General features: G+C 35.9%; 1 protein-coding gene and 1 long non-coding RNA gene across 2 annotated transcripts; one reads left to right on the top strand and one right to left on the bottom strand.

Moving 5' to 3' along the window:
* The first annotated feature begins 4,568 nt into the window (after nt 1–4,568).
* LOC148780506 (uncharacterized) lies at nt 4,569–6,124 on the top strand. The gene is made up of 2 exons (XR_016040744.1): nt 4,569–4,699; nt 5,824–6,124. It is a non-coding gene; the product is annotated as an uncharacterized LOC148780506 (long non-coding RNA).
* Nucleotides 6,125–6,140: 16 nt separating this feature from the next.
* On the bottom strand, nt 6,141–9,463 carry HPR (hydroxypyruvate reductase). The gene is made up of 13 exons (XM_011626012.3): nt 9,068–9,463; nt 8,913–8,996; nt 8,552–8,692; nt 8,259–8,380; nt 8,087–8,168; nt 7,812–7,884; nt 7,633–7,724; nt 7,235–7,309; nt 7,017–7,124; nt 6,833–6,910; nt 6,665–6,709; nt 6,445–6,559; nt 6,141–6,360 (listed from the first exon to the last, which is right to left on the bottom strand). The coding sequence occupies exons 1-13, from the start codon at nt 9,188–9,190 to the stop codon at nt 6,338–6,340; spliced, it is 1,161 nt and encodes a 386-aa protein (XP_011624314.1). The 5' UTR covers nt 9,191–9,463; the 3' UTR covers nt 6,141–6,337.
* Between the last annotated feature and the right edge of the window lie 1,685 nt (nt 9,464–11,148).

The raw sequence follows: 11,148 nt of genomic DNA on the forward strand, positions 1-11,148 counted from the left end.
CATTCCAACATGGCATAATACATGCTTATTGAAAGGTGGAAGGAATATCAACTGAATCGAAGGGGATAAACAATGATCTAGGAAGCAAACAAGCATCTAGGGTGTTGGAAGGAATATTAACAGTATCAAGAGAAGTAAACAAAGATTTAGGATTATATTGAAAAATCACAATCATTAGAGAAAAACCATATTGGTCAGATAAGTAAGTTACACATGAAGAACATCGTAATTGGGTGGAGCTATTAGAAGAAATAGGGTCAGAAGAAAAGGAAGAGGGAAGATAATCAGTTATAGGTAGGGAGAAGTCTGACCTTGCTTTGGTTGTTGAGTTGAATGAGGCATGGATTGGTTTTATTTGCCCTGTGTTATTGATGCACCAAAAGCTGTGGTAATTTAAAAGTGGAATTGATATTTGAGAAATTTGATAATAAAGATGACTCTGTTGATTTATCAATTAAAGAATAATAAAAACTGTTTTATAGAAAGACAATATTGCGAGAAACACATACACGATGAACTGCATGATCATAACATATAAATCCCTTTTGGTTAAGATTATAATCCACCAAAACATAAGTGGCTGCTTGAATTTTATTTTTTTTATTCCACATCTAAGAAGATGAATAAAATAGACACATCCAAAATATGCAAGAGAGAATAATCAGGATGAACATAAAATAATAAATAATATGGTGATTGTTTATGTAAAACCGATGATGGGAGAAGGTTTATGAAATAAACAACTATTGATGTTGCTTCAAATCAAAGACTATAAGGAATACATGAGTCATGCATAAGGGTTCTAACAACTTCCAGGATACAACTTTTTTTCCTCTCAGCTATGTCATTATGTTGTAGAGTATAGTGACAAGTTTTCTATGATTAGATACCCCGAGTTTTCAACTATTCTTGATAATCATGTGTATGACCGTAATGTCTTTATTTTTACACCAAACTAGGTTGTGACCATCGATGAAAAAGTTTTGAAATGGAAGAACAATTCAGGTTTTTGGCTCATAAAGTATATCTAGGTATAACGTGTACAATCATCAATGAACAAAACAAAATACTTATATTTCATTTTGGATAAAATTGGAGCAAGAACTATGAATAAAATAAAAAAGTGTTGTCGATTTATCTACTCGAGTAGGAAAAGGCAAACTTTTGCTATTATTCAAAGAACAACTAATACAAGATTTATTATAAAATTTAAAGTAAGTTTTTTATTAGGGAACAAGAGCAAAATAAAATAGCTAATTTATTTGCATTTGGATGACCATGACTCTAATGTCACACATGCCATTGTTTTGTTTAAAACGTAAAAATCAGAAGCCGAAAGAGAAAAAGAAGAAGCATCACGACTTGGTTTCTCAAACTCCAACATTAATCAATATCTTGACACACAAATATTAGATTAACATTTAATTTAGGAACTAAGAGAACATTAGGTAAACAAAAAGGTGAACCAAGGAAGGACATAGAGTGAGAGATTATCAGTACCAGTAATATCCAGTTTCTTCCCATTAGCTATGAGAATACGACTATTACTTTAGTATGAGTTAGTAGATGATGGATTTTTGTTCACTCCAGTCATATGATTAGAGGCACCTGAGTTAATAAACCAAAGAGGATTCACAATAGGGGGGTAGGTAAGACTCTTTACCAGATAAGCCCATAGCAGAGAAAACAGAAGAGATAATGGTAGATATAGAGCTTTGTACCAATTGCCGAATATCATCTGACACAACTGTTGTCTTGGACCCTATCGTCTTAGAGAGATCATTGACCTAGTAGCTATCCTTAATCTCTTTGATGCATCATTAACAACTTAGTATGCCATGTAAAAGGTTTATATATGTAATGCCAGGTTGTTTCGTTGAGGACGGTAGCGACACCCCGTGATAACATGTCCAAGACATTTACGATAATTACAAATATTTTTCTTTTTACAATAGGATGCTATATGATCATAATATTTACATTCATAACATCGCCACAAAGATAGGTCCTTTCGTGATAGCTTTCATTTGCCTGCTGGGCCACATAGACATATTTGATATCCTTCTTTCCCTCAACGGTGGCTTGTGTTGTAATTCTAGACTCCTCACGAAGTAACTCACCTAGAATGGCATCCATGTTAGGAATGTTTCATGCAAACTAATGGCTTGAATGATCTCATATTCTGGGTGTAATTTCATCAGAAAATGTATCACTTTCATCTCATTATTTATTTCCTTTGAGTTTTTAATTGAACAAGCACTGGTGATAGCCTTCATACTCATAGATTTAAATTTTTGTCCAAAAGTTCATAAAATCAGCATAATACTCCTAGCTATTTTTTCTCCCATATCCAATGGTAAACATATCATACTCAGTTTGGAATCACCTTACAAGATTTGATTCTTAATGAACCTTTTTTAGATATTCCTACATTTCATTCGCAGTGCGAAACCCTCACATTGGCCTTCCAATGTCTATATCCACAGAGCCGAGGATTCATGAGACAATTTTTGTATTGCTAAACTTCCATTATTGGGTTTTCTTAATGCTGGATGGAGTAAGTTATGGTTCAGTTCCATCAATATAACGCCACAAACCCTCTTCTTCAACAAGAAACTGAAAATGAAGATGCCAATCATAATAGTTTTTCCCATCGAGTTACATAGCCAACACATCTCCTCTTTCAAAAGAAATGCATAAATGTTGTTGAGCACCCTCACTCTTTGACAAAAAAGATACTTCTAAGATCAAAACATAGAGTTGATAACTACTAGGTGATATTGCTTCCATCCATTGTAAAAACAACTCAAATTTTAGAAACTGTGGTAGTTTTCCGGCTGAAAAAAAAAAAAAAAAAACTTTTGCAAGAAGACAAAGAAAGGCAAACAAAGAGAAGTACTCAAGAAAACAATAGGAACAAAGAATTGTTTTGTTTGTTTTGTCCAGTATGTTTTTTATAGAAATCAAGAAACTTGATACATTAGTCTCAGGGATACATCTTAGGGTCCAAAACTAGTTTGTGGTCTTGAGGTTTACACAAGGGTGGACAAACGTTTTGACTACTAAATGCAAAGTGGAGGTGACAAAATAGGTTGCTGTTTGCAAGGGGTTTGGCTTGCAAAAAGGGGGTTTGGTTTGCAAGAGAGAGAAGAAAGATAGGGAGAGGATGAGGGTTTTGGCTTGCAAAAAGGGTTTGCAATTGTTCTTTGCAAAAGATTTGAATGGCGCATTTACATGAACAATGAATTTTATATGGAACGAGGTTGCCAACGGTAAACTAAAGGGAACTAAAATGAGAGAGAAAGTCACGGGTTTTACCAAACCGAGGGTAGGAAGATGCCAACAATGTCTATCGAGCAGGAGAAGAGCAGAGTGAAGACCGTGAAATAAATTTGGTGGTCCTCAGAAAACAATGCAGCAATCATTAAGAAGGAACTGTGATCTTATAGAAAAAGGTGACCGGAGCTGATGATTGGTCGCAAGCGATAACTGACACAGGTTATTAGTAATCGAGGCTTGGAGCGTAAAAAATGTGAGAAGTTTCAACGTCCTTGCATTGATACCATGTCAAAGATACGAAGAGGCAAAAGAGAAACATATATATCCATTCACTAATATCAACATATATACATCCAGGGGCAACGTACACAACAAGTTAACTTGCACAATAAGATAGAATATAATAAGTAATATAAATGGAAAAAGTTTATATAAAGTTGTAACTTTAAATGTAGAATTACAGATGCACCTAAAAAATCTATTGAAAAATGTTGTTTTAACGTTGAAAAAATATCTAATGGATCATCTTGACATCGAGACGTATGAACATGAAAGAAAAAAAGATTTTGAGTCCCATAAATAATGCATCTTGATACGTTATCTAGACCGTCCATTTTCAAGATTTTAATATGTTTATAGATCTGCTTGATTGTAACCATATTTGGAGTTCAAAATTTTATAATTAGATATGAAAATAGATTTCGAGATAATCCTAAGAATTTTTTCACCAAAATTACATGTTATGGTAAAATTTGGAGGCACGCCTTAATTGGATTGTTTAAGGTTGCAACCTTATAGAAGCCACACCTTATACATATTAAAGGAAAATAGTTGGATAGGGCTGCAGCCCTATCAAAGTAAATAAAGCCTCAACTCATATGTCATCCAAAATTACAACTCAAGCATTAGAAAATCTTTACATTGTTCATCTCGACTTGAGCATTATGGTTATGAAAAAAAATTAGGATTTCAATATCTAAAAATAATGTATATTTGACAAATTATTTAGATCATCCATTTCACCCTAAAAATAAGTGTTTACAAATCCACAAGATCTGTGCCATTTTCTTAATTTCTAATTCTATTTTTGGTGTTGGAAATTAGTTTTAGTGCCATCATGGATATTGTTTTTGCCAAAAGTGCTTTTTGAACAAGGATTTTAGGTGAGGCTTTATTTTGTTTTCATAAAACTTAGGCCTCATAGAAACCTCATCCCATATTAAGTATTGCACTTTCTATACTGCCCTATTGCCCTATGATATAATACACAAAGTATTTACAAGATTTTCAGAGATCTCTAAAGTAAGGGTTGAGGAACAATGACCTAAGAAAAAGTCTTATTTTTCTCTAAACCAGGAACAAGGTTGCAGCAGAGATGTAATTTGGTTACCTTGAAGATACACGTGTCTAGGAATTGCGGGTGAGGTTCGAATATTGATTTTGCTTACTTATATTGCTTGGAGCAAGTAAGCCCTCCCTGTCTTGATAAGTGTGATTAAATTTCACATATTTTAGTGTTTTTTTTATTTTGTTCCTTCGGTGCATACAAAGATGACAATTTGGATTGAACAGTGTTTCTTATTCAGTTCTTGTTTATTGCAATCCAATACAGTTCTTTATTTTAACAGCAATCCTATACTTAAGATTGTTGTCATTATTTGTTAAGGGTGTGGTTTGTATAGAGCCTAGCCTCTAAACAATTAAAATAGAGCCTACCTTCAAATAGTATTGAGAAATGTGGTTTCAATACTAAAAATCTTTGTGATACTCTTAAAATATATGTTCATATCTATTTATAAAGTTTAAAACTTTAAAAATAGTTTAGATCGACAGATCTAGGAAAACTTGAAAGTTTTGAAAATTGACGGTCCAAAAATGCGTTACAAAATACACTATTTCCAAAACTTGAAATGTATATTTTTTTTTCATGTTTATGCATACTGATGTCGAGATGATCAATTTGAAGATATTTGGGCATCAAAACGACCTCTTCTGGAGAAAATTTTGAGGTAGACTCAAATTTGATTGTTTAAAGCCTCGGCTTTATATAAACTTTTTCCATTATTGTATTCAGTATTGTTGTTGTTCTTTCAAAGTATGTTCCCTATAAAACCATTGTATGTTTTGTACCAGTGAAGGAAGCATGCTATGTTGCGTGTAAAGAAAATTTAGACGAAAAATTGGGGAAGTAGGGCCCTAATTACTACTAATTACATAGTTTGATGACTTTATTACATCCTTACAATAAAATCATTTGCATTAATGCTCTGTGGCAAATTTTAATTTATTTAAAGCCATGTTTAGATATCTAATTTTTTCACTCCATTATTCAAGTCAAATATGAAATATTTGTAATTTTCTAACTGACCTAAGTTTTAGTGTTTAGTATTTTTGCCCCCATATTTGGCCTCATACTTTTTGGATGAAAACAAATTTTTTTTTTTTTTTGGGTAATTATCAAAGCCAAATAAGTATAGGCTTTGTTAGTTTACCACCCATTCACAAGTTCACTATTAATGTTGACGACTGCATTTCTTCGTGCAGGCAAACACTCACAACTGGTGGATCCTATCCATGAAAGTGGTTATTTCCAAGGGACCCATGCCGTGTTTGCAAAATCAAATCGGAATGGTTAACCGGACATGGGTCTGGAAGTGGTTTAACCGGCCAAATCGGCAAACCGCAGTTGTCACAATTTTAATGCTCAAGCCGCTTGACCAGATCCCTCTTACCATTGTTCTGAATTTAGAACAGGGAAACGTTTTTTAGATATTGTTAACAATTTTGAGTTCTCCATGTTTTATACTCTGTTTTCACTGATTAAAATCATTCCACAATAAGAGTAGGATGCTTGTGAAACCTTGAGAAGAACAAACTAATATTTATTTGGATAGACTGAAGTATGACAAGTGAAACTCTTAGATGAGCATAGCAATCTTATAATTCCGATCTTCTAATATCACCATAAGTTCTGCTTAGTCCTCACCAACGTCAAGGTCATCTTTTTGCATATATCCCAAGGTAAATGTATGACCATGCACCCGTATAAAGCCATCGTTCAAAGCTTTGAGGTAGTCAGGCCTGCATTGTCAGTGAACATGTAAAATTAACTATAATAACATCTATGGAATCATGGAGATTTTCTTCCATTCAGATTTGAGATACCTAGCTGTTTCCCATTCACTATGCTTGGACAAGCAGTTGGAGGTTGAGAATTTTCATCTAAGAAAGGTGCTACTCGATTTGGATCAGACCACAAGGGGTAGCCCTTGATCTTCCCCTGCAAAAAGAGTTAAACATAACATATTTCCTATTTATTAGTCACAAGACTAAATTTCAATGAACTCAAGAATTTCCCTTAAAGAGTTCCTTTTTGCAAGCATACCAGGACATTAAGAGCAGCAAGGGTAGCCATTCCCTCTCGAGTCCACTGCATAAATAGTGCATAAATTGTAAATGAATTAGCATTCAGAGTCATAATAATCACAAGGACTCCCCTGCATTTGAAGCTCTGAGTTTTTTGCATAGGGCAAGAATTTGTCAACTTTGATACCTTTGAAGCAGAAGCAATATGAGGGACAATGACTGTGTTCTTCTGCTCTGCTAGACCAGGTTTCATGAAGGGCTCTTCCTGTTGCATCAACATATGAATATATTGGGGTGTCATCATTTCCTACCATTATTGGTATGAATGGGCCAATTCTATTCAAAGTCAAACGAAATTGAACGAATAGGACCTCAAAGACATCTAGTCCAACGCGAAACATGGGATTTGCCTTCAAATGCTCAACAAGTGCTGCCTCATCTATCACGGGACCCCTACTTGCATTAACAAGGATTGCTTCCTACGATCAAAGACACTACTCGTGATCAAAGAAACCATATCTACTTATAGACTTCTTATATAGTTCAGGCAGAAAAAAAAATCAAAAGATCTCATCGATGCCTTGCTCACCTTTTTCATGATGGACAGACTATCTTTATTGATAAGATGGTGGGTGGTTTTATCCAAAATGGGATGAAGGCTTATCTGCAAGACAAGCAGGTCCAAGGGATCATACTCACAACTATTATTCTGAAGGTGCTCTCTTCAAAAGCAAAGCCGCAGTATTATACTAGGCATCATTTAACTAAAAAGGTCAGTTAGTGAATTATGACAAACAGCAAATAGGTATCTTGAATCGTGCTTACAACGGTTTATACATGAGTTAGATACTTGTACCTAAGTCACAGGGTTGCAGAGATAATTCAGAGTGGGCTTTAGTCATTTTCTAGTGTAAATTATACCCACTATAGTTATACCATGTATGTTACTTTATGAAATAGTGATTCTATGCTTAATTGGCCACTCACCACATCAGCCTCTCTAAGCACATCATGCATTGTTGCAGCTCTCTTCCATGTCACAAGTTGCTCCCCAATTGATTGCAAAAACTGCCCATAGTCTATGCAAAGAAGCGAAATAAACATTCAAATACACAAACAAGCAAATGCAATCTGCTAAAAGATGAGAGATTATGGGGAAAACCGACCTGTTACAAATTTCTCTAGTCGGGTTGCCTGATAGAGATCGTAGTATATAAGATTCATCTTAAAGCCTTCAATCTGAGACAACATTTCTACAAATGTTATAAGCTAGTGATAGTCCAGAAACAAACTCAAACCTGCCTAAAATTATGCTGCTCGCCATTCGGTGCAAACTACAGAGCACCAAACAAAAGTCACAACCGCAACCGAAATGCAGCAGAGGTCTCTTTACCGCAACCATCTCAATTCATGAAAACATATGTCAAAATAGAAAGCTCACCATCATACGTGCGTATGCTGACCCTATCCTTCCCGCTCCAATCACCCCAACAGTCTGTCCCTTGAGCAGATTCCCCACAAACCTGCAGCAAAAAACTCTGAATTTTTAACAACGATTTCCAATTCAGGAAAACAGAAGCCATGAAGCTTTTTAAGAAATTAGGATAACTTACAAATGTGGCAGCCATCCATCATAGAGACCCGCCCTCATAAACATGTCGGCTTCTACAACTCTCCGTGCAGCTGCAAGTGAAAGAGCAGCCGCCAATTCTGCGGTGGTCTCCGTTAAAACACCCTGCAAAATAAAACAAAACCAAGCGAAATGCATATGAAAAGAGCATTATCCATTGAAATCAAAGAAAGACCCAAACAATATAAACTTTTAGTTAAGTTAGAGAGTTGTGAGAATAGAATCCATGCTAAGTTCTGTTGAGTTGTTAGAGAGAAATAGAGGTTGATTACTCACAGGAGTGTTGCCCACTGCAACTCCATATTTTGTAGCAGCCTTCACGTCAACGTTGTTGAAGCCTACCGCCATGTTACTGAACGCACTTCCACCTGCTCTGCTGAGTGCAGAGAACAGCGTCTCCCCCCAGTCTTCGGTCAACTGTAATCACAAAAAACCAACTAAATAAGCGTAAGACATCTTGAGAAGTCGACATACACCAGTCCTGTACCACAGTTTTTTTTTTGAACCAACAGTCCTGTACTACAGTTAGTCTCCATCTTCCACCATCCATAATCGACAGTGGATCACCAGGTAACTGGTGTGTCGAATGATGATGAAAAGAATTTGCAAATAGGAAAGGGAGTCCAGTTTTGCTTTCCTGTCCGATGACTCCATCGCACTTGTCGCCTATGAGAGCGAGTATGTCATCCACAGATAAAATGGTTTTCTTCTCAGTGCAAATCTGCAGAAAGACCATCAATTTTTTATCAGAGAGAGATAGCGATAGAGATAGAGATAGAGAGAGAGTAATACCTCGAGCCTGCAATCATGGTCTGTTAAGAGGCGGATCCATCTGGAGCCTGGCATGGGCTTGGTGCTAACTACTCTGTACTTCCCTCTGGGATTCCATATTTGGATTGAAATTGGTTTCGCCATGGCAGGAACCAAAATTGATTGAATCAAGTTCCAAGTATTAGGCAAGAGAGGGAGATGAATGCGCTTTGTTTAGTTGGAGGTTATTCGTTATTTGGGTTTTCGTGAATCATCCACGATAATTCGGAAAATTATCAGATAAAGGGCAAGAACATGTTTGGGCCTCTAGTTCAAGATGATGGAGCCGGAGAAGACAATGACCAATAAAGCTCCCTTTCACCCAACATATTCACCTTGGATCGGTAGGTCACATTGGATGTGAAATCGATCGGAATCAATAATCCAAAAAAATACTATATATATATATAAAATGATCCTCTAGGACCCTTCCTCACCCAATTGTATAGGACCTCTATTAATAGCCGTTGGATTTGTATGCAAATCTCGAGAAGAAGTTGGAGGCTGACCGTCAAACCGTCTTCCCACCAAGTTGCCGTTGATCATCCTCTGCATCTCTCTCTCTAAAGTACTCCTTTCAAAAAAAACTTGCACTTTCGCTCGCCTTTGTGAAACTCCCTGTAGCAACTTGCTCTCTCCCGCTATCCTCTGTGAAAGAGAAGATAAATGCCCCAAACCTGTTGCCCCAAACCCTAGCAGGATTACTCTCACTATCTAAATTACTCTTTTACTCAAGGCAAAGAAAGGCAGCCCATTCTCTTCTCTGCGGAACTCTCTGCCCCAAGCCTTAGGAGAACGCAATGCAATTCAACAAGCGTGCAAGGCCCAGCTACGACACTCGTTAGAAAAGCTGCAAAATCTCTTCTTCATTTCATCTTCACAGAGGTAAGGGGAAGTTTTCCCTATGAACCAAAGAGCCCCCATTGTTCTTTTCACTAAAAAATCATGAGTTATCTCTTCCTTTCTTGAACTTATCTGAGAGAAAAGTTTGGGTTTTAAGTTATAATGGAGCTCTGTTAAGGCAGACTATGCACTTACAGTCTCAATTATCTAGAAACAAAGAGAAATTATGATTACCCATCATCTCTGAGAGGCTTGAGCTTCATTATAGGAGGAGAACTTCACAATGGCAAGGTTTTATCTTTGAAATTTCGTGTTTCCTTTGATATACTTACTGCAAAATCTCTTCTTCATTTCATCTTCACAAAGCCTGTTCTCTTCTTTGTGGAACTCTCTACCCCAAGCCCTAGCAGAGTTAAGATAGCTACAGAGGCCATTTTATCTCATGCTAAAGTGGAAGATCTTGGTCTCTTTATTTCAGATTGGGGGCTTGATCCAGTGCTTTTTTTTGAAATCACAAGGTTTGTATGTTATCTCTCTAGCAATAATTGGGTTTTTTTCATTTGGGTTCTCTCTCTACCTGAATTTTTTTTCTTCAAATGAATCAATACAAGAGATGGAGTTCATTTGCTTGATTGAGGTGGGAGATTTGGGAGATCGATTCATTGCCATTGGGTTTTTTTTTTCATTTGGTTTTTCTCTTGCTATCTCTTTCTTTTTACTTAAGTTGAAGTCAGGCCTGCGACATTTGATAAAATTATTCGGTGATGATGTTTGTGCTTATGACAATCTATCATTGGGGGCATTTCTCAGATTATTATTGGTTTTCTCATTTACTATATGATGCATCCCACATCACAATATATCAAACTTTGTTCTCTACATTTCTGAACTGTTAGGGCAATTTTCAGATTCCTTAATCAAGGGATTGTCTGATGACTCTGATCCTTAAGTTGCAGAGTTGGAATTTTTGATTCTACACTTTTTCAATGATTTTAACATTTTCTTGTATTTAGGTTCTCAATTCTATATATTATCCTGGCCTAAAGAACTTGTCTGAAGAGAAAGAGGAAGGGCTTTTAACTTTTTATTCTCTTGAAATTTTCCTTGAGTTTTGTAAATTATTTAATTGTTCTCTCTCTACATTGATCTTGTCAAGGGTTTACTATTCTTTTACTTTGATAAATTAATAGCAGTGTTGGATTATTAGTATTGATTTGCTT

The sequence above is a fragment of the Amborella trichopoda genome, chromosome 9 (assembly GCF_054954075.1).
Source record: "Amborella trichopoda isolate Santa Cruz 75 chromosome 9, AtrichopodaSantaCruz75HAP2 v2.0, whole genome shotgun sequence".
NCBI lineage: Eukaryota > Viridiplantae > Streptophyta > Magnoliopsida > Amborellales > Amborellaceae > Amborella > Amborella trichopoda.